Genomic DNA, 27,030 nt, shown 5'->3' with positions numbered 1-27,030 from the left:
ACTGATCGAAAAACAAACAAAAACGAACACTAATTATATTAAACTTTCTATCCCCGAGGTGAATAATCCCTTTCAATTAATACTAATAGGTCTAAGGTGGCTGATAGAAAAATATGGAAACGGAGGAACAACAATTGAACTTGATGAACGATCATCTCGATACCTGGAGGGAAACTCAACCTTTGCCAAAGGAGTGAGACTACTAATGATGCAACAAGGTGAATGGACCTTTACCAAATACAGGGATCCGTGGGACTGGAGAGAAATAGCAGTTGAGGAAATTGAATACTCCGGGAAACTCAACAACCAGTTGGCACAAAACCTGATAATAAAAAGGAAAACGAGAGAAAAAATGAATCAATTGTACGCCAAAGGTAAATCACAGTTCAACATATTCAACTTTGACCTGAAGGATAAACTCACCGAGAAAAAGATATGGCTGATGCGGAAAATAACCGGATTCAAATACAGATTAACTTGCTGTGGGAAAAAATACCAACCAGTGGGACACTACGTGACACAATGCCGATGGATAGAAAAGGAAATACCGGAAATAAAAGAAATTTTCATGAAAAAAATCACAGAATGGAATAAAACAGAAACAAACAAAGTAATCAAATTGTATAATCTACTTAAAGAGAAAAAGCCAAATGTAACAACCGGTCGATGAACATATGACCGATAGAGAGCAGCACATCGAGGCTGCTCAGTCATATGACCTCATATGACGACCGTAAGGGTCACAATCAAATAAATTTCCTCATAAACAACCAGAAGCTAAGAAATTTAAATTAACTCATTTAATTAGTTACTTAATTTGCTCTCATCTCGATTCAATTGATTAGTGGAAATGTGATATCATCATCATTTTGTTTCTTTAAATCATGTTGTCTCATATTTTTCATGTTCCCACAGGAAAGAAATGAATGTTTCCTTTTTGTCTTCCATCAAATCCACATAAACTTTCCCATCTTTAGTTGGATGTTGGTTTAGATTAATATTCATTTGGTTTTCCAATTCCGAACTAATTGTCTTTTCATCTAATTTATCATAATTGTACAATTTAGTGGATTGATTGGTAAGTAGATTGTTTTTTATATTTGTTTACACTTTTATTGTTAACATGTTCCATTGTTGTGTATAAGTATTGGTAATTATTAATTTTAATACTCTCACTTTCCGGTGCATTGAGATTTCAACCATTTGTAATGTATCTTATTGTAATTATTTTGACTAATTAGCTGACTAATAACGTTTAAGAGTGATAATTAGTCCTTTTCCTTTCAATTATTTTGTTGATCAACTGCTTGAATATCTTTTTGTTTAATGTCACACTTTTCTTTTTGCTTTTTCTTTTTTTGTTTAATTTTTGCAGCATTTAAGGGTAACCGATATCTACAATCAATTGTTTTACAACCACTCACCTTAATCTCATCTCACAATCATCGTCGACAACAACCACCACCACCACAAAAACAATTAAATCCAAAAATTCGACCTCACGGTTTATGTTTTGTCAACAAGAGAGGTAACAGTAACTAAGATGGATAAGGAAAACTCAAATGATGATCTCGGATCAACTTCATATGTTTGTCCTCTTTGTGAAAAGATCGCTGAGAATCCAGTCCAGAACAATTGTGGATGCATTTATTGTTCTAAATGCGCCGAGAAATGTGTAACAGAATCAATTAAATGCCCTAAATGTGATAAGCCATTGTCCATTGGAACATTGAGCAAACTAAGCATAGTGAAGATGAGAGTCTTCAAAACATCGACTATGAAAAGAAAATACTCTTGTCTGGGAATCTCGGCGGGCGAAGAAACTGTAATTCCAACTACGAGTGTTAGTGGGACCATTGCGAGTTCTCTAAGCACCATCACTCCACCAACTGCGACAATAACTAATTCTATTGTTGCTTGTATTGCCTCAAATTCTGGTTCTGGTTCTGGAGTTGAATCTCATTCTGAATTTTCTGATAGAAAACGTGCGAGAATTGAGGCAACCGGTAATAGAGAAGAGGTTGTTAACTTGGAAAATTTACTTTCGCTACCATCAATCAAGGAGAGAGAAGATAAAAAAATCAGTAAAGAAATTCTCGATTTACTCAGTAAACCAACTGCAAAAGATAAATTGGTTATTGAGAAATTCCAATCAGTTGGAGGTGGTCAAGTTCAAGAGTTTTGTCCCCATGGGACCAGAGAGGATTGTAAAAGAGTGACTTCATTACAAACTTGTGACAAACTTCATTTCAAGAAAATCATCCAGAAGCACACTGATGAATCGTTAGGAGATTGTTCATTTCTCAATACCTGTTTCCATATGGATAGTTGTAAATACGTTCACTATGAAGTTGATATGGGAACAGTTAAAAGTAAAAAAGATCGAAAAGAAGAACTTGTGCCTGATCGAAGATTCAACGATACTTTGAGGAATCCACAATGGATTCAATGTGATCTGAGGACATTTGATGTCTCAATTTTGGGCAAATTCGATGTAATCATGGCTGATCCTCCTTGGGATATTCATATGGATCTTCCGTATGGAACCATGTCTGATGAAGAGATGAGACAACTCAATATTCCGTGTCTTCAAGACAAAGGATTGTTGTTCCTTTGGGTCACTGGCCGTGCCATGGAACTGGGTCGAGAATGCCTTGAACTGTGGGGCTATGAGAGATGTGATGAAATAATTTGGGTGAAAACAAATCAGCTGCAAAGAATCATTCGAACGGGTAGAACTGGACATTGGCTAAACCATGGGAAAGAACATTGTTTAGTTGGTATAAAAGGTGAACCAGAAAATCTGAATCGTGGTTTGGATTGTGATGTTATAGTGGCTGAAGTGCGAGCTACAAGCCACAAACCTGATGAAATTTACGGTATTATTGAACGATTGTCTCCCGGGACCAAGAAGATTGAACTTTTCGGCCGAACCCACAATCTACAACCAAACTGGATTACCCTTGGAAATCAATTGCCTGGGGTCTGTTTGCATGAGGAACAATTGTTAACCGCTTTCGCCGTTCGTTATCCAAATCGAGTGTCTGAGCTGAAAAAGTTATCCTAAAGATCAAAAAATAAACATAAGTGCTTACAGAATAAGTTTGGTGCTCACCAGTGACAAAGAACGTTTTCCAATTTACATTTTAATTTTCGAATGAAAAAGTAAATAATTTATCGATCGATATTTTTATTTCTTTCTACCCTCTATCTCTCTTTCACCAATCTTTTTCTCTAAATCTTGTACTAACTCATACTTGATTAAGTTTAATTACTAATAATTGTATTTATTTGAATATCGTTTGCAGGTTTAAACGAGCGATCACTCACTTATTAGAGGAAACATTTTGGCTCAAACAAACGCCTCTTTGGGTTAATTTCTGATCTCAACACGCATTTTTGATCTTTACTACCGTTTTTTAATTGTCTCACCCGCTCTTAACTCTCCCTCGATGCATATTTTATATCAACCTCTTGTCTACTATATAAGACAAATCAAACTTGCAAAAAGTATCATTCAACTGTCAACAGTCATCAACAAAACAATTCTTTCAAAAACTCTTAGTCTCTTTTTCATCAATTTTCATCATGAATCAATTTGTTGCCATCGCTTTCTTTGCTCTTGTAGCCATCGCTAGTGCTTACAACCACGCTGACGGTGGTCACAGTACCATCAACCGACACCAAGATGTTAGTGGAAAGTACGATTTCGGTTACCATATTAATGACCCTTGGGGATCATCCAACTACCGACAAGAATCTGGTGATGGTTGGGGTAATGTCCACGGTTCATATGGTCTTAAACTTGCCGATGGTCGTCACCGAACTGTGAACTATGTTGCCGACAAAAGTGGATTCCGAGTTAAATTGGACTCCAACGAACCATCTGTTGGCTCAGTCGACTCTGCTGATGCCATCTACAATGGTGCTGACCCTGCTGGTCACAGCCACACTCATGTTGTCTCAGGACACAAAGGAGGTCATCATGAAGGCTCATGGGAAGGTGGATATGAACACCAACAACATGTCCCTCACCAACAACATGGCCACGACTCATGGAACAAGAAAGACTCATGGAAACATGAAACCAAACACGACAATTGGGGTAAACACTAAGATGATTTCTAAATGGCCTCAACTTCAATACTCTCATCCCTTTTAATTTCCCTTTCTTACTTCCTTTGTAAACTTTATTTTAATTCCGAATCCTGTCCATCATCATCATCTTCATTTCCATCATCTTCATTGCTCCCCCTTCTCTCTTTCTCACTCACTCCACATTCGAAAAGTCAATGCTCAATTATTGTTGGTACCTTTTAAATGATGGAATACATTTAATCATCACCACAGCGGATTGAAAAGTTTTCCTCCATCACTTTAATTGTCATCCACATCAATTTAAGGGTTGATTGCATCACTTCATTCAAAACAATTCACCTTCGCTTTGACTTCGCACTTCGCTGGTTCAGACGAAACACAACGAAAAACATCAACACCAAGTGATCAGGGTTATTTATGATAATTAAATACAATCAAAAATCACTGATTTGACTGTAAATTAGCAAATTAGATAAAGTTAAATTAGTATGTAACATTGTTATGTAAAATAGAAAAACCATAATTTTGTTATTTTAATAAAGAATTAAGCCAATTTAAAATATCGGAAAATTTATTTCGTTTCTAATTTACAAAAGAATTAATTATTAGACAATTAGATGTTTCCTGTCGATTATGATTGCAGATTAAAAGATAATCAATTAATTGATTGATAAAAAATCATAATTATTTCTCTTTTTATTGAATATTTATATTAGTAGTTAATGTTATCAAAATTGATTGAAGAGACAAACACAATCACTCACACACCTTATTACACAATACGGTAATTAAATTAATTATAAACGATATCGTAATAAATCACCTTAAATTGTTAATTACAATTAAGGAAGGAAAGGAATGATAAACGAAATGAAAAGGGAAAAAGTTAAACCAAATGCGGAACCAGAAAGAGAATCAATTGACTTGATTAGAATCTAAGTCCACTCACGTAGTAACAATTAATTCAATAGAATGTGATGATCGGTAATGTATTAGTCTTAATTGTCTCTTTTTTGGAATCCTGATTGTGTAAATATCACATAATTTTCATTAATAATCATAATTGGTAATGTAAATATTGTTAAAAAGATTGATTAAATTAGCAAACAATTAACTGATTCTATGAATGAGAATTAACAAAGCAAAAAATAAATGAATTTTAAAGTGTCTATGTCCTACTAATTGTTGTTGATCATTTCAAAGGAAGATGAAGTGACATTAATTGTCAACTAACATTCACTTTCAATTTCAAGGGTATCGTTATTATTAGAATCATGATCATGATTAAATCATGTGAAGGTTTTCATCTTTTCTCAAGTTAATTGACTAACACATCAATTGATTATCATCACTGCATAATGGGTTCGTTGTATCCTTCGGCTGTGTCTTTATCGTTGACATAATCAGATCGATTTCGTTGCCTTGACCACTTGAGATAAGTTGGACGGATCAACACGTCGTTGTACAAAAACATGCCGATCAACAGTAAGGAGAATCCACCCAATTGAATCCCATCGACTTTTTCCCAGCTCAGAGCAACTCCAACGATTTTAATAACAATCGTACGAATCGAATCTAAAACAGTTCGAGTTGTCGCTGAGATTTGTTTGGTCACAGAAACTCCGGCGAAATTGAAGAAAGCGATCGAAATAATTGTTCCTGTAATTGGATTGAACAAAATAATAGAATAAGTTCAATTTGGTACAAATCATTTCATTTCTTATCATTTGATTAACGCCTTCAAATTTAATTGTTCTGAGAAATTAAGGATCAGATAATTTAATCGACTTCTAGTATTCCCATTGAGTGCAACTCTAATTAGATCAAATGACCGAGATTCAAATGAGATAAACTGAGCATAGAAATTGAGAGGAACTGGATGATGGATCGAAAAAATAATCTGATTGTAATTAAATGTCACCGAGATTCTCATAGTTATTTGTCTGTTGTCTTGACATTTAATCTAATCTTTAACTCAATTTGGGTTAATCCTTCAATGTACTGAGGGAACATTCAACTGTTTAATGTAATTGGTTTGCTTAATTAAATCACATTGAGAAAAAGGTTTAAAATGTAATTGTAGTTGATTGCTGTCAATTGAATTCGTTAATTCAACTTGTATTTGAATGGAGAGTCAAAGCAATTGTAAGAAATTATGTTTCATTGATCTCATCATCTTATTCAATGAATAAAATGTGATTCCCATGAGATGAAATGTTTCACATGTTCAGAAACCAAACTCGAGTTTGAAGAAATCGACTAAATTGGAAAAATGTCTATTAAAACAATTGATTGTTTTTCATCAATAAATATCAGTTGAATGCGTAATTGTAATTATATTGAAGTAGTGATTCAATTCAAACTGAAATCTAAAACAAATATTATACTAATTAAATGATTCTGATGAGTCTCTCATTTGATTGTATGTGGAGATGATTTCAAATAAAAAGTGATTACAATGTTAATTGGTTTCTTAATGAGTAGAGAGAATGGTGAATCTAATTATTACCTGAAAACCCACAAGCGACTTGCCAATTGTTTTTGATTTGATACCAAGCGTCAATTGCATCTTCGATTTGACCATTTGGATTATTGAAAACACCATTTCCAACTTTGATAAAATACATTGGCACCAAAAGAATCGCCATGGTGACAAACCCGAAGAAACCTTCCCAGCCGACGACTTGAAGAGGCGAAACTCTTTGAGAATTGACAAACTTTTCCTCCAAGACCATTTGAGCTGCTGTAACGATTTGAGCCAAGATGATTAGCACATCTCCAATTATGATATTATTTGTGTCCTTTGAAGCTGAATTGGATGAGATCATATCTGAAACTCCAACGATAGTTAGCCCAACAATAACGAAACCAATTCCAGTATATTCGTAGGCCTTTAGCTTACGTTTAAGGAAGACGACGGACATGATGGCAGTGAAAATGATTAGAGATCCTCGTAACATTTGGAAACTCGAGGCATAAGTTAAGTTGAGACCAACGTACATCGTTGAAGTGGCCAGTAGATCACAGAGAGCGGGTAAAGCGAAAACGGATCTCTTGAAATCTCTGTTACCAGAAATGGAAGGCGGTAGTTGGTCTTCGGTGTAATCTTTCCTCATGTAGTACATGTAAAGTATTCTGAAACCCAGAAGACAACTGAGTTCACCTAAAAACATTCCCAATGCTTGAACATAAGGATGATTGAATTCACGCTCGACTCCATCACGTCCCGCTGAGTGACTGCGATCGGCCCATCTAAATGCAACGAGAAAATGAATCAATTCTGTTAATTTCTTTCTTATCGTTTCAGTCCAAGGATAATAAAGTTACATTATGATCAATGTTTTAAGTGAGTTTCGACTTCAAATCATATCAATGGAATCAATTACTTTCTTCTCAAGTAGTAGAGCCCAATTCTGATTACCTTTTATTACATCGATAGCTAACAAACTCTTGAGATCTAATTGATTTCTACAACTTTTCTCATTTATAACAATCGTTATTCACTTATTTGATTTCTTCAATTTGCCAGAATTTAGCACCGATAAACTTTTCAAGAGTTCAGAGAAAATATTTGTTTTTTCTTTCTCAATATAATCACAATTGATTATTGAAACTTTCTTTTAATCCTCCAACCCGGAAATGATTTGCATCTCGATTAATGTTCAGATTAACCGATTGACAAACTATTTGGGCTGAACCAAAAACGATCAAAGCAATAACCAAGTTGAGGCTTTGGATTAACAAACAACATCCACATCATCAACAGTATTTATTGTTGATTTAGAGACACTCTAATCATTAACACATCTGCTGGTGTTGTTCATTAGTTAATGTCAACAATTAATCGGTAAAAGTAATTTGATTGTCAATTAGAAACTAATTTCGAATGCAAATTAACACAATTCACTCAACTTTTAGTAGGAAGAATTAACTAAAAAGTAAATCAATTTTTTCCTTAAACTCAATTAGAAGGTTGTTGGTAACTAATGGCGATAATTTGGCAATATAATTGCTAATATTTTCTGTGGGCGTTAATGATTAATGAAAAAAGAAAAAATTGTTTCAATTGAAAAAGTGAAAAGATTTGATTGTTTATCTTAAAAGGAGAGAAACAAGTTAAAGGGTGAAAGGTGAACGGAAAGGTAACCGACTTACTTGGTTGCTAGAGTGTTGAGAGAGCCCGTGGTGACCATTACCACCGCCAAGAATGTTTGGTAAGCCGTGAATCCCATCGTTTGTTGGGTCAATTAGCTGGTGATGAGAGAGGAAAATGTGTAGTCTCGTAATTAGAAAGGAAAAGTGAGCTGAAAACTGAGACTCTTTTTGTTGTGTTTCTCTGATGAGCACATGTAAGGCAACGACTATCACAATATTTGATTCGGTTGAGTATCAAATCCAATTAACGGTGATGATTGTCTTGGTGATGAAGATGACAAGTGATTAAGGAACATTAAACAATAAACAATTAAAATATAACCAAAAAAAGGGAGATTGTTTCATCCAAAGGTGAGATTTAGGAGAGAGCTACTAAACAGAGAGATGGAGAGACAACTTGTTGAAGAGAAGATGATGATGAGAGAGATAAAGAAAGAGAGACTTGTTTGAAAGAGAAAGAGAGATGAAAGGGAGATGCAAAAGAGAGAACAAGCATTTAATAGATGATGATGATGATGGAAGATAAAATATGATTCAATTCTCAGATACTGAAACTATTTCAAAATAAATGATTGATGTGAATTAAAACAACAATCAACTGAAACCTTGGGCAATTAAAGAGAAAAACTTTTCTGTCTTTGTCTGTCTATTTTCCCTCATCCCTCCGACTTACGCCTTAACTTGAGCACTGATGCAGTTTGACCAGGTAAACTTTTCGATTGGAATCGTTGCCTCCCTTGCGATTTCTTTATCTCATCATCAACTCGAAATGCCGATGATTTAGTGGCCATTTTGATTCTTCTTCTTTGAATAGTTCGAGTGAAGGTAACGCGAGGAATTTACGACGAATCGAAAAGTATGAAGACCAAATGGTTAGATGAACAATAAATGATCTAAAGTAATGAGATAAACTGAATCTCGTTCGTTTCGATACAATTAATCGCAAATTGTGATCAGTTTCTGAACTTTTGACTATTCATGGGAGTAACTGATTCTCTGTCCTGATATTTAGTTCCAATCATTTACCGGAATTGTTTCAATCTTCATGATAAAATCAAATTGAATAGAAATTTTTGAGAGATAAACAATTAAACGATGTAATAATCAAGTCGATGATTAAGACAAGAGGCTGTTAATTAGTAACTTAAAATTGGAATTATGAAAATTAATAGCTGACTATCGAGAAAATTGTTAATCAACTATCGTCATAATTTGCTGAATTGACAACAATTAATTAGATTGTTCTGTTAACACTTAAATAATCTCATGGATTACAGAATGTTATAATTTGAATCGATTACTGATTAATCATCAAGTTGAGAGTTCACAATGAGAGAGTAAATAACGGGACCAGAATTTTCATTTAATCTCAACAATTAACTTGTTCTTTAAATGAAGTCAACTGTTTATTCTGTGGTTCTAATCAAACTGGAAAATAATCAATCATAAAAACAATTAACTGATTGGCTCAAATCTCTGTTAGTGTTTTTAAATTTTATTTGGTTTAATCATTTATCCCAATTAAATGATTATTAACAATTAAACTGTTTTCTTTTCGCAAATCAAAAGCACGTTAAACAGGATGAAAGCAAAACTAGTCTTTCCAACTAAAATCTCAACCATTAAAAAGCAAATTATCATAATTAATTTTCAATCACTTTCCTTTTATTTATTTTCCAAGATTAATTAAAGATTTAATTTTCTTTCAATTTAAGTTCAGTATCGATACTTTTCTATCTGATCTCTACTATCCGATATTCATTTGGTTTTCATTTGGTTTTCATTTGTAACTCGAAACCTATATTGTTGTCATTTTGTCTGAAAGGTTGATTGTTTTACTTTTCTGAATTTGTGAAATTTATTCAATTAAAAGTCATGGCTTTAATGGGCTTTGGTGATTTCAACGATATGTTCGGTCATGTTGATAGAATGATGAACAACATAATGAGAATTCATGCTGATCCATTTGGTATGATGGAACCCATGATGCCGATGCCTGGATTAACCAATATGGCTGGTGGATCCTTTGTTTCTTCTTCTTCTGTGGTGATTACTAGTGATGGGACTGGTCGACCTCAAGTCTATCAGGCCACTAGGACAGCAAGATATGGCCCAGGAGGTGTTGCAGAAACCCAAGAATCGGTTAGAGACTCTGCTTCTGGCTTACAAAAATTGGCGATTGGTCATCATATTAATGATCGTGGTCATGTTATGGAAAAAAGTAAAAATTGGTATACTGGGGAAGAAGAGGAAAAAGATGAACTAATTAATCTGGACGAGGAAGAGCAACAATCCTTTGAAGATGAGTGGAAAACTCGTATGTACTCTCATCAACACCGAGGATATAATGGTGATCGAGCATTAACTTCAGGCCAAGGTTCAACTCCTTTAGCAATTACTGCAGGACCTTCAACATCTGGTGAGTCGAGTAGCTCACATTATTATCCACAACAACAACAACAACAACAACAGCATCAAAACCGACATTTGCACCAAAATCAATACCAAAATCTACACCAAAATCTTCACCAGAATCTACACCAAAATCTTCATCATCATCACCAACAGCATCAGCAACATCGGGCCTACAATCATCCTCAACAACTTCGAGGTGAAATTAATGCTACAAGTTCCAGATGCGATCCTGATATTGAAATAATTAGTGGACCAGGTCGAACCCAGAGTTACCATCAACAACCAGTAGCTAGTTCATCTCAGCAATCAACATCTCGACATAGAGTCCCTTCTAAGCAACGAAGTAAAAAAGATAAAAAACCTTACAAAAGGTCAAGTAACAAAAACGCTGACCAACAACATTAGTTTCACCTGAAGAGCAAGTAAAACAAAACCAAACCAAAATATTTAAATCTCTTGATTGTAAACAAAACCTAAACGAATTGGAAAAGGTTCTTTTTGTTGGGGTTAATTCAATATTGTATTCGATCTACTCATCGTCACCTTAACGGAATTGTAATTGTGAGACTTATCGTTCTCATGTGACACACATACCGAGTTTTAAACATGGTACATCATTCTACCTTATCAATTATCTTCTTTCTCTTTCTATTTGTGATTAAATGTTCTCTTAACGAGTTTCAGATGGGTCTTTTTTAATTGATTAGTAAACTCATTTTAGAGAAAACATTGGTGTCATTTTCATTTATTTCGATCCTAAGCTAATACTCTCTATAGATCCGAGAAGTTTCTAGAATTTTCTATTGATATTGTTACACATCACTAAAGAGAAAATACTTGATCTGAATTCTAATCAAACAAAAGTTAATGTGTTTGCAGAAATACAAGTCGGTAAGTTGATCAAATGGATAAGATTTTAAACTAAACGGGATTCTATCAACTCTATCATTCTATCAACAAGGCAAATCAACCAAAGAGACAAAAGCATCTTGACAAACATAATTTTCTTTTATGTTTTTGTTTAAAAATTGTACAAATTTCATTTGGAAACAATTTAAATGCACGAAATCAGTATCAAAAGACTCAACACACATTTGAGCTTTTATTTGCTTGACATGGTCTTAAACCGACATTGTAATGGAAGAATTTTAGTTCTAGAAAGTGAATTTCATGAGAGCAGAACTTTCGAGAAAAATTCAATGTTGTCATTTAGCCTCTTCTTTGACTTTTTTCGTACCAGTGCTTTTTTCTTTCGCTTTCGCAACTAAATCAGTCAACTTTCCTTCTTGGGCCAACGTCTTAAGAACTTCAACGATTAATGGTAGATAATTGTGTTTACGACGAATATTCTCAACCTGAAACAATCAAAAGTTACGAGGAAAAACCATTACAATTAGTAAAAGAAAATAGATTCTTGTTAAATTACCTTATATTTTCTCATTTTAACTTCTTCCTCTTCGATTTGCATTTTGAGTTGACTAATCTCAACGTTTTTTGTATCAGAATCAAAAGCAGGATCAGTCAATTGTTTTTGTAGCTCTTCTAACTGACGCTCAAATAACATCTTTCGATCGCTAATAAGGGCAAGTAAATTGAAAAGAATTTCTCCTTCACTATACTTTTGAATTCGCTTTTGAATAACAGGTTTTGCGACATCAGTCCATTCAGTGCCTTCGGCGATAGCACCCAAATCAATTGGACCATCCTTAAGACCATCTAATTCATACAATCGACCTTCAAATGGGATGTAAGCCACAAAGTGGAAAACATCTTCATCTTTAGCAGTAGTTTTGAAATCAAATTCAAACATTTGTTGACGGGCAAACGAATTATGGACTTCTCTGATCTGGTCGCAGTTACTTAAGGCCAGTCCTTTCATTGCTGGATCAAAAGACGAACTGAATTCCCTAAATGCTGTTAAAGTGGGACCAAGATTAACATCCGAGTGAAAACAGTTCAATAAAACACTCAGAATAGCTTGTGTAGCACAGGCATTATTGATAACTTGTTTAGCGAAAAACATTTTTTCCAATCGCGAATCTCGAACGATACTTCCGGAAGGTTCTTCTCCTGGTAACCATTTAAATAAGAAAATAAGTCCATGAATCGGTCTAAAGGGACAAGTGTAAAAAGACATTATTAGCATCGATATTACTTGAGATAAACATTCTTTCGCTGGAAAATTAGAATTTCCAGTCACTTGAGACTTACTTGAGAGGCTCGAAGTTTTCTTGGTTCAAGCTCCATAATTCTTCGACTTGAATACCGGTAACACCTGAGATGACAATTAGAAATTAAAAACATACAGTGAATGAAATGATTGGTAATAAATGAAGGAAACCACAAATCGGCATGGAAATTGGCTTAAGTTATAGTTCACAGGCAATCGACGAGTTCAATGACAATTCAATCAAGACCGACTCTCGGCCTCTTACAAATAAATCACTCAAATGCATTTAAATTGATTGATTGGTCAGTGAAATAATTAGAAAAAAATTAGTCTTACCAAAGCTTCTGATCAACTCAGTGAAAACTCCTGGATCACTTTCAATTAAACACCAATCACCAGCGGATGACATTATCAATTGGGAGAAATAAGAGAGAGACTATCGAGCGAAGATGCCAAATTAACAATTTTCCTCTGAATTGTTCGATCAACAATTAACCCAAACAATTATGAAAAGAACAACAATTTTTGCTTCAAAAGTGATTACTAATTCTTTTATTTTCATCTGTAAGATAATCGATGAAACCGCTTCCAATCGATGTATCGCTTTTCCTAACAACAAATTCACTTTTTTAGTTTTCCGATTTGATCAATTCTCAATCTCTTTTTAATCAACTTAACAAATCGAAAGTTTTGCTCAATTAAAATTGCTTTTTCTCTTCAATTCATTGAGATCTTTAATTTATTCTTAAGATTGATTCAATTGAATTTCCTCATGTACAGTTAGTCATTTCGTCGAGTTTTTTTAATCTACAAAAGATTCAATTTGAATCATAATTTCATTCATTTATTTTATGGACATTTGAGTTCTAAGGTTGAATAAATGTAAATCTGATTCTAATTTCGTTGCAAAGTCAATTTGATATCATCTTATTGTATTTATATTTTTCTACCTACGTTTCTGTTACAAAGACACTCAATTAACATAAGCAAACAATTAATCAATAATTCGCAAAATATATGACAAATTTGAGAAAATTTAACTACCGAAAGTTTTAAATGTCCAAAGAAACGACAAATCAAAAGTTAATCACTTTAATTGCTTTTGTTTTTATTGAAAATTGATTGATTTAAATGCGAATACAATCCCCAGTGACTATCGCCATCTATTGGCGAATGGAGAGAATGTCAGAGTTTCTCTTTTTTAGACTCTGTTGACCTTCCTGATTCCTCAAAGTTGTTGTTAATTTTTCTTTGATTTGATTATTAATTTGATTAAATTGTCAAGATGAGTAAGATGATTGCCAAATTACCTCAACGTAAGTATCAAATTACTATTTGTTTGTTTGAATTGACCAGAAAATGCGTTTATCTTTGTCTTTTCTGTCTCTCAATCTTGTGTTTACATATTTCAATGATGATAATAATGACTATATTATATTCCAATTGCTTGTAATTTGTTTCTTCAGTAATCAACCAGGCCAAGCCTGTGGTCAGCGCTAATCTTGGTCGTTTCATGCATTACGCTAAAGTCGAAATGGCTCCACCACATCCCGGTGAAATCCCTCAAATATTCAGAGATGCTGGAAAGCTTTTCAAAGGAGCTGCTTCAGGAAGATGGGCTCAAGTATCTGTAAAGAAGCAATAGTCAACACAGTAATCACTGCAGAGGTAATCTGTTGGTTTTTCATCGGCGAAATCATCGGAAAACGTTCACTCGTTGGTTATAAAGTTTAAATTTATCAAGTAGAGGATGTGTTAAAGTGTATTCCATAGATAAGTAATAAATAACCTCTAGATTGTCTCTTAAATGTGTTTTAATTTTCATCATCTTATTTCGTACTTGTCTTAAAAGCTTTTCAATTTCTATTAGCGTGGAGATTCGGTTGAAAATGGTTTTAACTCAAACAAATAAATCGCGAAATCAAAAATGACATGTAATATTTATCGATTTTCTCAGTTATGTTATTTGCAAGTGATACTTTTTATGTTCTCGGAATTTACACAATTACTCAATTGTTGCAGTACAAGTTTATCTAGATCATTATTGTTGGAATATTGAAAAGATGATGTATGCGTGCCCTTGATTGATCTTTTTCGAAATCTAATTGTCTTTTTAAATCCCAAAGACTCCACTGTTCCCTTATAAGATCTTGTGTCTACCCTTTCATCCTTCCTCTTTTCTGTTGGTAATTTATTTATCATCAAACCACTAATCTAATGGCTTTTCACCACTTTAATTGAAACTGTTGATCTGATTAACCTCATCACTCTAAAGGTTTGTTTAATTTACAACTAAAATACGATATCTATTTACATGTAACATTTTTTTTCTATTCTTTTACTCTTTCAGATGAAACGAGAATCTTGATCCTCATGGAAAAAGTGATGAATTATTCTCAATCCTTCAACAGCGAAAAAACTGATGAATTAATTTTACTTTGTAATAATTACTCAATTGTTTAGAGATTTGATAGACTGGGACCTGATTGTGATGATTAACCATCCAATGGACTTGATCTAAGATGCAAATCTTTAATCAAACAGATCGAGAAAAGCTCATTTTCAAGGAAGAGAGAGAGGTGATAATGACAACCTTACTCTTCATCATCTCTATGGAAAATGTTTATCAGCGAGATGAAAATGACGATGATGGAGATGATTGAGAAGATGAGGAGGGAAGCAGAAAAGGAACAAGAAAAGAAATGATAATCCTCGTGATAAAGGAGGCAGAGAATAAGGAGCAAAGCGAGAAACAGAAAACAGTTAAGTCGAAAACAAGATGATCTAGAAAATGAAGATGAATTCGAAGTGAAAAGGAATCAAATGGGGTTTCAGATGTATCATCAAAGAATCAGAAGTAATCAGAAAAAATATAAAGAGAAAAGGAAAAGCAAAGGAATATGATGAAGAGAAAGCCAAGAATCACAGGGTAACGAGCTAAGAGGAAGAAGATGAAGATGCGAAGACGAAAAGAAGAAAAAAATGGAAAGATGTTTATACTGTTTGGTTGTAAAAGGCAAAAGCAGCAAGTTGACTGTGATTCCCTAATCAATACTCATACAACTTCGTATGAAACATCGACCAGTCATCAATCATTGTCAAATGCTGGCAACAAGGGAGAGGCAGAGGAGAGAGAGAGAGAGCGAATCTCTTCTCTATCATCATGTTGTATTTTCTCGGTAAAAATGAGTCTCATATTCGAGAGACAGAGATGATGATGAAGAAATCACAGGGATAAGGAGGAACAATTTGGAGGTGAAAGAAAAAAATTAAAACACAAAGATGAATTGGGACTTAATTCGATTCTGCAGATCTCTGGGTATGTTCTTAACAAGCAAGAGATCGAAAACCCATCATTTCTTTTCTATTCTTTCCTCTATTCTTTTCTGTTCCATTGAACAGAAAGTTATCATCATCTTATCACTTCCTTTCCAACATTTCGAACATTTCACTCATTCGGCGATATTAACGCTTCTATTGATCATTTTCAGATGAAATCATCACCATTCCAACCACTTATCATTCTCTCTGGATATAATGTCTTCAGCTAATTCGTCCATTTATTGCATGGTATTCACAGGAATTACGGTTAACTATTTTCGTCTATTCTAATTACCTTTCGTCACTTTGAAGCTCTTCAAGGTGAATGTTATTTAGCTTCCATTTTCCATTCAAAACGCAGAAATACTTTTAATTAATTGGATATTGTTTTCCATATAATGTTCATCCTCTATGTTTCAACTTAATTTAATCCTCAATTGTGTAACTTAATGTAGTTGGCTAATCAAACAAAATGTTAACATGACAAAGTCTTAATCAACAACTAAATATATGGTTAATTTTTTCATTATTCACTGGTAACTCAACTATTAAATACTGAATGAGAAACCCCGTTGGGCTCATCAATCTAATTGCAAATTTAGTTATCCCAAAGTAAATCACTAAAAAAATAAATTGATGATCATGATTTAGGTGATTTAGAGCGTTAATCAAGGTGAAAGGAAGATGATGAAGATAATAAAAAAATACACATGAATAAACTTCTCAAGATGGATCTCTCTGTGTATGAATAAGATATTGACACGCTAACCAAAGATCAACATGGGAGATGATAAAGTCTAGATTGTAAAATAATCAAGCTGATGATGATAATCATCCTCATCATCATCATCATTGGGTGTGTTAAATTGTGCTAATCATAAGAATGAGAAATAATTGTTATGTTATTGTTTTCATTCTTAACTTATTAGACTCACAGAGTTTCATCTTCATCTTTGTCATGCTAATCCATTGATTCCTCCCTCAATCTAATTCATCATCGTCATCATCAGTCTTTCATCTTTCGTCTTCCCTTATTCTTAGTGTTTATCATATCTCTCTCTCTCTCTCTCTCTCTCTCTCTCTCTCTCTCTCTCTCTCTCTCTCTCTCTCTCTCTCTTCTATCAATTATATCTCTCGCTCTCCAAGTTTTAATCTCTTCATTAGTTAAACATTATTGTTGAATTTTCATCTTTTCATTTTTAATCTTTCTTATTAATCTAATCCTCTCCATGATTAGTTATCAAAACCATTTTCTTTATTTTGATTAATAAGAAATATAAGCTTTTAATACATTTTACTGTTTACCGATTCAACTAATGTCTAATTACGAAATATCCTTAACTGGAAATTAAATTTCTAATTAAAATCCCAATCAAAAAGCGATTAACTAACAATTGATCAAAGTAAATAAATTTTTTTCTGGTTAAAATATCGACTTTTTTGCCAATGAATATGCCAATAAACTAATTCCATTCGATAATAACCACTAATAACAATTGAATTGCGACTGATTAGATTTACAAATCCCTCATTTCACCTTAAATTTTTTTAAATCAATTGATCAAAAGGCTGCAGTTTATTGTCAGGGAGATTGTAGTTGATTTTAATTATTCAATGGAGATACGAATCATTTAAATATTGAAAAGTAATGTGAATTTTCATTGATTGAATATTTCCTGTTTTCTTGTGAGTTAACTCATTAACACTTTTAAATGTTTATCTTTATGACATTAATTAGATTGTCAATTAATCATCCAGACAACTGTTGAAATGATTAGACTAATGATAAAACATGACATTTCGATACAAAAACCAGAGATATTTTTGTTTTCTAAGATCTTATTGGTAAAGTCATTTGAATATTGACCAAAATCAGAAATGAAGCATTTCAATTGACGGAAAAGATTGATAAGATGCTGAAGGAATGATATAGATGATAGAGAAGATGAAGTGACATTTACAATCGATCATCGAAAAAAAATCAAATTTCCCTTCGAGCGGATTTCAAGTCACATTCAATTCATTTGAATCTTTATCATCGACAGACAACAACAATTTACATCCCTTGGCAATTGAATAAACAAAACCATGGAACAGTGAGAATATCAGAATCAGAATAAAATGAAAATGAAAACGAAAACAATTCAGCTCATGAAACTGAATCGAAATGTAGTAGATTCTTTTGTTAACTAAATTAATTAACTTTCCACTAAATGAAATACGAGTCAGCATTTTGTCAGTCATTTTAATTGATTCTAAATGAGTGAAACTTATCAAGACATTATTTATACTCGATAAAGTGGATTGGTTGTTTGAAAATCAATCAGAATTCACGGAAAATTAAGTTTCTGATTGATAAAGTAAAAGTCATTTCTATATTTGCAGGAATTAAGGGATAACTGTAGTGGTTGGGAGATGCTCAGGGTGATGAGGAATAAGATGACTTTAGATTTGGAGAAATAGAAAAAGGAAACTTTTTCATTCATTTTGTTATTATTTCGGTTGTTCCATTTATTGGATGCTTTTGATACTTGTGATGAAGATGAAGATGAAGATGATAATCTAGTTCATCATCTTGAAAACTCCAAATGGTTATGATAAAATTGATCGATGAGGATTAAATGCTAAGTTACATCAGAGTGAAGCTTTTACAAGAAACTTTTTTGTCTCTTATTGATTTCATATTGTTGATAATCTAATTCAATTGAAACGATCAATTTTGTTTCAAGTAATCAATTCAATCATATCAATAGCAAATACAATCAAATGAAACAATTTGTTGTTGAATAAAAAAACTTCTGATCCTGAAGATTCTGATCAATCTGAAATCAATTGGAATGAAATAAGTTACCATTAACTCAGTTCATTGATTAAATTTGTTGTTCAGTTGTTATAATTGATTATAATTAATACTTTGTTTAACTTGTTGATTGAAATGATTAATGGTTTTTTGTTGTTGTAATTGTTGATTTGATTCACAGATTTGATTTTTTATCAACCATCATCATAATACTTATTTTGTTGATAGTTAAGGGAAAGTAAGATGGCTTCACAACTGATTCTTAATCATAATCATCATCAATCAACTTAATCATATAGTTGACCTACTGAATTTCATGATAATTAGTTAATTGGTGGAAAAATAAAGATCGAGTTTTGTAGTAACTTAATTCATAATAACAATTGTTTCTTTTCTATATGTTTACCTTTTTTCTGATTAAATTGATTAACCTGATTAACGAAACTTAGAGAAACAAAAAAAAAGAAATCAAAATACTAATTATCAACAAATGATTAGCAGTAATTTTAAAGTTCAATAGACTTTTATCACAATTAAGATCAGAATAGGTTAAATAGTAATAGAAATTTACTTAAATGTCTCTTAATTGTCACTAATCAAAAGTTGTTTTGATCTATTGATGAGTAATTACAATAGTCGATACTTTCTTTTATTGTTGATTAGTCGAGCTCATTGGATTGAATCAATTAATCAGTTGGTTCTTGATGATAATCATCATGGCGATAGAAATAAATAAGATCTGTGACCATTGTCCAGTACAGAAAATCACATTTCCTCCTTAATCATCAGATGAATACATTTTTTGTCCCATTCTTATCTAACCTTATCCTTTGATCGCGATGAAACTGATGATAAAGATGATGATGACATTAGAGATGATTAAGATGAAGCAAATAATTTGTTAAATTATCTGTTTCTTGATGATTACACGATTGTCCAGCAAAGGAGAGAAGCACAATCAATATGAGTGAAAAGGTTCATTCTTATTCTTCATCATCTCGATCTCTTTTTTCATCCTAAATTGATGATAAAAGGTAATCCATCAATCCAGTGACAATCAAATAACACTGAGAAACATCATCATTATCTCCTTGATCATCATAATAATCTCGCCTTCAATTAATAGACCTCCAGGTTTCATCATTAACCTCACCTCCCGAAAGACTGATACGTGAAAATGAACATTCTCACTCTCATCAAATCTCATCATCATTATCATCATGTTTATCACCTCAGTTTGATCTTCACTAGTATCAAGGTATCATTGTCACTCTAATTCAACACGATATAACTATTATTATCTTCAAGATCAATGATTTGAGATGATGATAAAAAGATGGAGATGAAGATGAAGATGAGCAAATTAAAATGATATGAAAATTATGGTTTTTATTGTCTCATCAACTGACACTGGTCAAGATTGACTTGAAGATCGCGAAGATTAAAAAGTTTTCATCATCTTTTCAGCTGAGTGATCAAAGTAAACAAACTTATTATCCTCATCATCATAATGATGGTCATTCTCATTCTCATGATGAAATATACAAACAATACAAATATGCTACTGACCATAGATTCTCAAATGATTGTTGCTCCAATGATTCTGATTCTGAATTTTTTCCATGGGAATCATTAGTTCGTCTTCGAAATACTTTTCATCTCTATAAGAATTGATGATAATGCGCATCATTGAATCATTTCTCTTAATATCATCTTCTCTGTCCTCATCATGATCATCTCTCTCTCTCTCTCTCTCTTCTTCTTCCTTATACTTTTTCCATTCTTAATGCTACCTTTCAATGAGTAGAAAAAATCTCATCTTTTTTCATTCTTGTTCTCATCATGATCATCATGATATCTTCAAGATAATACAATCATCATCTATAGGCTTTTATTCACCAATGACAAATAACACAATCAAAATAAACTACAATTAAATGGAAATCAATTTTCCATTGATACACTTGTATGGGATATTATACTTAATTGTTGTTGATTTAAGCGATGAGTAGGAGATAATAGTTACTGTTATGTCTTTAATTTGCTAAATTGTTTCCGGATGTAAGGATTTCTCTCGATAGTAATTCAATCTCAAGTAAATTGTAAATTGTTGTTAATTAGAATCAATTGTCGCTTCAATGGTTTTTAATCCTTTTTTATCTTATGTAATGATTAACATTGAATTATTTACTTTTACACCTAATTGTCTTCCTTAAACAACTATTTAAACTAATTTCAGAAAAACAATTTGAATAATATTAAATTAAGAATAGAGATTAACTTTTTGCAATTAACAATTCCCTTGATTACGATTATTGTGTTTGTTTGTTGTTTCAGTCACTGAGATTAATGGTTAACCTTTGGGTTTATTAAATCATTTAATTAACATACAATTAACCTGGATTACAATTAATAGTTTGATCAAAAATTACAAATTCATTTAACAATGTTATTCAAATTAATCTTTAGCTTCAATGCTGAATTAAGGGGAAACATTCAATTAGTTGTTTATAATTCGGGTCATTTGGTTACTCAGAACACTAATGTTGAATTCATATTGGAATTAAATTCGACTCGTCGTCATCATCGGAATCATCATCGTCGTCTTCAAATTGATTTCTAATTGACGAAACTCTCCCGATCATTTTCATGTCCGTTGGTTTTGTTTCGTCGATTTCAACCAAATCTTTCACTTTATTTGGGAGTTGATTGTAAATCATTGCGGGCAATTGATCGTTGCAACGATAAACTAAATCGGACCAAATTATTTTTTCCTGAGAGAAACAGAAAACTCCCAACCTTCCACCTTTGAGACTATTATCGAACAAGTTACCAGAATCAGCGACTAGTAAACCGCCTTCGTAAATTCGTAATCTAATGAGACCGATTTTGGGTCGATGAATAAGTGACCATCTATACGCAGTTTTCTCTTTCCATCCGACATTTCGAGGATCTTTCCACAGTAAAGAGACTTGATTCGTTGTATTACCTGTGTGCCAGAGGGAGTTTCTCATGATCTCCCCTGGCCCCGTAGTCGATTGAACAAGTTTCAGTTGAATTCCAGGTGAAGCGACTGCTCTGAAAGGCGTCGGTCTCCAATAAGTTTGTGCTGCTTTTTTCCACATGACTGTGTAAAAGTTGCGATTATCTTGGTAGCTAAAGATGAACCCAATGTAATCATCATCGATATTGGCTTCGACGAACATGGTTCCCTCAAAGTCGACCCCAGCAAATGCGTGATAGCCCACAGCTAGACCTGGGTCCGAATTGAGAGTTTGCACAATTTCAGCTCCTTGTGAATAGACTACCCAATGAGGGTCAATTTGAGAATTACCTTCCGGGTCAAGTGGTATTGTTGCAAATGACCGGAAGTCGGTGACATAGATAAATTTATTGTCCGGACAAACATCATCTGTATCTGATACTCCATCCCCATCTGTATCATTGCGACAAGAATCACCAACACCTGATCCTGTAATTGAATCGCGTTGATCAGGATTATAAACTAGAGGACAATTGTCTAATGAATTAGGTAATCCATCACCATCAATATCATTATCACATATATCACCTAATCCATCACCATCAGTATCTAATTGATCAGCATTGGAAATTGTTCGACAATTATCTCGATTATCTTGTATTCCATCTGAATCAATGTCTGATGTTGATTCACATGCATTGCCCACCAGATCTCTATCATCGTCCAATTGATCCGGATTATGCAAATTAGGACAATTATCACAAGAATCTCCTATACCATCAGCATCTTTATCTGACTGATTAGGGTTATGAACAAATGGACAATTATCAGCTGATCCAATTATCCCATCATTGTCAATATCATCATCACAAACATCACCCAATCCATCAGAGTCTGAGTCAAGTTGATTAGGATTTGATTTGGTTGGACAATTGTCACAAACATCACCATAACTATCATCATCAAGATCTTTCTGGTCTGAATTACCTTTTAGTGGACAATTATCCTGAAAATCAATCAGCAAATAAAAAATTAAGTTCAATCAAAAAAATCAAATTATTATCTATCATTACAAACAGATACACGTTGCAGGTTTCGAGTCAAGATCATAATTATTATATTGTTGGTTCACTGATTGTAATGAGGATTAAATTGATTTTGTAGGCTGAAAGATCAATGGGTTAATAGTAATGGCAAATATAAAATCTAATTAAATGAAGAAAAAAACTGATTTGAAATAATTAAGAAAAAAAGTTGATCTGTTGAGAGTAAAAGAAATGACAAAATAAGCTCGATACTTACAAGCTTGTTAATCACTCCGTCGTTATCCGCATCTTCATCACAAATGTCACCTTTTCCATCGGAATCAGCATCTTCTTGACCATTGTTAGGGATCAATGGACAATTGTCCTGAAAGATTCACCATTTAATGGAAGCAAAAAATTAGAAACAAAAAAGGAACAATCCAGTTGATATACTTAATTTAAAAGTTTAGAGAAAAAAATCTAGCAAATAATCAACGATTGTCTTCACAATTAACTATTTATTTAAAACTTACCTTCAACCGCATTGTAATTTGATACATAAAATAATCATTGAGTTGACTTTTAGTTAATTAATTAATTACCTGTTTACATCTAATTGAGTTACAAGCAAGCGGATTGTCGGGCCAACCGTCCATGTCTCTATCTACTCCACAATTGTGTCCATCTCCTGCCCATCCTGGTTCGCACTGTTTGTGATCAATTAGTTTAAGTATTAATAATAACTGAATTTGTGCTAATTATTGATTTCGCCTAATTACCCGACATGAGTATCTGTTTTCAGATCTTAGTTTATAGCAATTTGCATTCGAGTGACAAACGGTAATTCCATCAGGACAAGTTTTGACTGATTGAGGGAAACATCCAACTGATTGATTACCTTTAAAACCAGGTAAACAATCACCACAAACAATTCGATTTGCTGATAGATTTATACAACGAGAATTGGGCTTACAACCTCCGTTCGATTTATCTTCACAACGATTTGTAACTGAACATATCTGTTCAAAATCCAAGCAAAGTTCAAGTTTTTAATTATTGAACATCTTTCTACTCAGTTTTATCGAATAGATTCAATTTTATCTCACCTGTTTGCTGTTTCTAGCAAAATCAAGTCCGATTCCCTTGATTTGATTACCAGACTGACCACTCGGACAAGGATCACAAACAAATCCAGGAGATAAATTAGTGCAAACGACACCGATTGCACAAGGATTTGCTAAACTACATTCGTCGATATCTTGGCAATTAAGACCATTTCCTGTGAATCCTGGTGGACATGAGCCACAAGTGAATCCTTGAGATGATTCTGGTAAATCAATGCAATTGACTTCAGGGAAACAGGGATTATCTTTGCAAGAAACTTTTCTTTTATCTAAAGAGTCAATAATTAATTAAATAAGTGTTGTAATAGTAAACTAACCAACCAGCAAATTCATGGTTGGGCCTCATTCTTCCCTCTAATTACCTCTATCATCACACTATCAACATAATTAACTTACCTGAGCGACAAAGATCACATTGTTCAAGAATTTGCCTCAAAGCCTTAGTCTCTTGAGTCTAATCAAACGAAATCAACAGAAAAGAACTTGTTGAAAGAAGAAAAAATCACAATCCAACTACAATTTACCTGTTGATCAATTGAAACAATTGCATCTCTTACAGTTTTGTCCAATTGAATCAATGTTCTGCTTAACAGAGCAACACCTCGATTAAGGGATGATGAGGATGATGTTGATGAAGAAGATGCTAATCTACAAGAAGATGATTCGTTTAATGAGTCATCTGATCCGAAACAAGGTAATGCAGTTGATTGGATATTCCGAGCGACCAAATAATATGGTGGTGCTGATGCAGTTGGACAAGATTCTTTTTCCAAAACATCGAAAATTGTTATTCCTTTTTCAATAATCACTTTGATCTTTTTTTCCCTCTCCTAATCATTAAATTGAATCAACAAATTGCTCGTTAGTTTAATTATCACTTATCAGATCAAACTAAGTCTTACCACAATTATCGTATCTTCACCAGGGACAATGTTTTCAAATGGACTTCGCTCCAACTTCATAGATCCAAACGCTTGACACTCAGCAAATACCCAAACTTTGATTTGATCATCGCGATTTATCTTGGACTTAGTTTCCAACCATTCAAAGTAAATCAACAACGATTTATGATGAGAAGTACGATTAACCGTGGGAATGGGCAACGACCATAGATCTCGATCCTTCGCCTCAGGTCGTTTCACAGAAATTGCAAATAATGAATTTTTACGATCCAAATATAATTCGATTGATCTTTCCCCATTAATTAATCGAAATAATCTTTGAGAATCCAAATTCGAAGTTGCTCTCCATGGGGGTTTGATATTTTTCAAAACAATGGAAAAGTTTCCACGATAATTGAGTATCTTTTCAAATTCGAGTGATACCTCTACAATTAAGTGGTAATTCAATTTAATTAAACAAATTTTCAATTCAAATCATTACTTACTTTCATCTTTAATCAATGATCCATTTGAGATTGATAAAATCAGAGATGTAAATATAATTAAGATAATCATGATTAAAGGACAGACACTCACCAGCTATTGGAAAGTAAACTTAACTTGAGCTCGAAGTGAACTAATTTAGACTTAATTGCTATTCCAGTTGAGCCGATAATTAAAGTGATGATAACATTAACATATTTAGCAAAAAATATTTGAATGCAGAGAGATTTTAATCATGGGAATGATGTTTTTTTACAGTTGACTATTTAACTAAATCAAAACTAATCAATCATAATTAAAGTCAATCGATATTTTAAAATAAAAATGTATACAATAAAATGTATTGCTTGATTTCGGGTCAATACTCAACCGAAAATCTTCAGATTATAAATATCATCAAGTTCTTAATAACTAAATGTTGACAAGTGAAAATAATGAAAAGAAGTTCATATCGTTCTGTATTTTTACCCATGAAATAGTCAGAAGAAAGGGGAATAATGTATCAATGAGTTAAGAAAATTCTGGTCAGTTTTTTTCTACAATAATCGCTCGTACGAGTTGCTTGCAATTATCGATACATAAAAATGTAACAATTATTTTCGCATTTCCACGAAAATTGTGCCAATGTATAAACTAAACTATTACATGTAAATATAATAATTAAAGTTATCAAAATGATACTTGATCCTTAATTAAAATGACAATCTAAACGATGAAAATAAGAAGTGAAGAATATTAATAAAAAATGAGCTGTTAAACTTTTAATTAGTCGCATCTCATGAAATTAGTCAGTTAAACACTTTGATGAATCAAGTCATTAATTAGGAAATTAATTCAATTTGATATTAGAAATTAAAAAATTCTCACCTTGATTCGTTTTCTAAGGAAAGAGATTTTATCATCCACCCATTTAGATACCTTCATATTATCTCTCTCTCTCTCTCTCTCTCTCGCTCACTCGCTCAATTCTCCCTCCTCTTCCTATTTCTGCCTTTTCTGATTTCATCGAAATTATATTTATCTAGGAAATGGATTCTCTTCACTGATCTTGATTCCTTTTCCTTTAAGAAACCGATTCTTCAGCTAATCTATTCTTGGATACGCTGCAGTGATTTTCAAGCGTGAAACATTCACTGTCATCATCTTCCTCCTCCTTCCAACCCTCGTCATCACCTTCATAAGCTGAGGTTTGACTACAATGCAGGTATGATGATGATGATGATGATTGTTGGTGATGCTTCATGTTGATAAATTGAGGTAAGAAAATTGACTCCGCGAAGAGATCGCAAAATCTTTCATTTATTTTCTCATTCTCTTCACTCTCACTCTCTCATCTTCATCCTGATTGCGAAAGATGCTATCATCATGATTACTAATCATTGTCAACTTTTCTATTGTTAACCAAAGTAATTATTGGTTTATCATCAACCTGATCGCTTCCCAACACTGACCTTTTCCCGTTTCATGTTCAATTCGCTTTTTCCTCTTTTGGCAAATAATTGGTACATTTTGGCTCATTGTTTGTTTGTTACTCAATAATTATTTTAATTAATA

The 27,030-nt window shown here is 33.0% G+C and overlaps 7 protein-coding genes across 7 annotated transcripts; 4 read left to right on the top strand and 3 right to left on the bottom strand.

Annotated features, from left to right (window-relative positions):
- The first annotated feature begins 767 nt into the window (after positions 1-767).
- LOC128396808 (N6-adenosine-methyltransferase subunit METTL3-like) lies at positions 768-3,449 on the top strand. The gene is made up of 3 exons (XM_053357430.1): positions 768-1,078; positions 1,376-3,165; positions 3,309-3,449. Exon 2 carries the CDS (start codon positions 1,544-1,546, stop codon positions 3,065-3,067), a length of 1,524 nt encoding a protein of 507 aa, XP_053213405.1. The 5' UTR covers positions 768-1,078; positions 1,376-1,543; the 3' UTR covers positions 3,068-3,165; positions 3,309-3,449.
- LOC128396811 (cuticle protein 14-like) lies at positions 3,335-4,983 on the top strand. The gene has a single exon (XM_053357432.1). It carries the CDS (start codon positions 3,589-3,591, stop codon positions 4,114-4,116), a length of 528 nt encoding a protein of 175 aa, XP_053213407.1. The 5' UTR covers positions 3,335-3,588; the 3' UTR covers positions 4,117-4,983.
- LOC128396809 (solute carrier family 35 member F6-like) lies at positions 4,762-8,690 on the bottom strand. The gene is made up of 3 exons (XM_053357431.1): positions 8,254-8,690; positions 6,608-7,350; positions 4,762-5,757 (listed from the first exon to the last, which is right to left on the bottom strand). Exons 1-3 carry the CDS (start codon positions 8,328-8,330, stop codon positions 5,447-5,449), a joined length of 1,131 nt encoding a protein of 376 aa, XP_053213406.1. The 5' UTR covers positions 8,331-8,690; the 3' UTR covers positions 4,762-5,446.
- A 1,326-nt stretch (positions 8,691-10,016) lies between these two features.
- LOC128396862 (myeloid leukemia factor 2-like) lies at positions 10,017-11,351 on the top strand. Its single transcript, XM_053357495.1, has one exon. The coding sequence runs from the start codon at positions 10,129-10,131 to the stop codon at positions 11,071-11,073; it is 945 nt and encodes a 314-aa protein (XP_053213470.1). The 5' UTR covers positions 10,017-10,128; the 3' UTR covers positions 11,074-11,351.
- A 306-nt stretch (positions 11,352-11,657) lies between these two features.
- On the bottom strand, positions 11,658-13,399 carry LOC128396861 (ubiquitin carboxyl-terminal hydrolase isozyme L5-like). Its single transcript, XM_053357494.1, has 4 exons — positions 13,175-13,399; positions 12,880-12,943; positions 12,095-12,779; positions 11,658-12,023 (listed from the first exon to the last, which is right to left on the bottom strand). The coding sequence occupies exons 1-4, from the start codon at positions 13,245-13,247 to the stop codon at positions 11,874-11,876; spliced, it is 972 nt and encodes a 323-aa protein (XP_053213469.1). The 5' UTR covers positions 13,248-13,399; the 3' UTR covers positions 11,658-11,873.
- A 592-nt stretch (positions 13,400-13,991) lies between these two features.
- LOC128396863 (ATP synthase subunit g, mitochondrial-like) lies at positions 13,992-14,646 on the top strand. The gene is given in 3 exon segments (XM_053357497.1): positions 13,992-14,154; positions 14,305-14,469; positions 14,472-14,646. Coding segments are annotated over 3 exon segments (297 nt in total). The 5' UTR covers positions 13,992-14,123; the 3' UTR covers positions 14,573-14,646.
- A 6,649-nt stretch (positions 14,647-21,295) lies between these two features.
- LOC128396838 (cartilage oligomeric matrix protein-like) lies at positions 21,296-26,365 on the bottom strand. The gene is made up of 9 exons (XM_053357462.1): positions 25,479-26,365; positions 24,994-25,418; positions 24,616-24,921; positions 24,488-24,545; positions 24,074-24,360; positions 23,747-23,986; positions 23,570-23,674; positions 23,245-23,352; positions 21,296-22,948 (listed from the first exon to the last, which is right to left on the bottom strand). Exons 1-9 carry the CDS (start codon positions 25,546-25,548, stop codon positions 21,512-21,514), a joined length of 3,036 nt encoding a protein of 1,011 aa, XP_053213437.1. The 5' UTR covers positions 25,549-26,365; the 3' UTR covers positions 21,296-21,511.
- Between the last annotated feature and the right edge of the window lie 665 nt (positions 26,366-27,030).

Source organism: Panonychus citri, unplaced genomic scaffold, assembly GCF_014898815.1.
Source record: "Panonychus citri isolate SS breed McGregor unplaced genomic scaffold, ASM1489881v1 Contig00028, whole genome shotgun sequence".
Taxonomy (NCBI): domain Eukaryota; kingdom Metazoa; phylum Arthropoda; class Arachnida; order Trombidiformes; family Tetranychidae; genus Panonychus; species Panonychus citri.
This window is presented reverse-complemented; position numbering and strand designations above follow the sequence as displayed.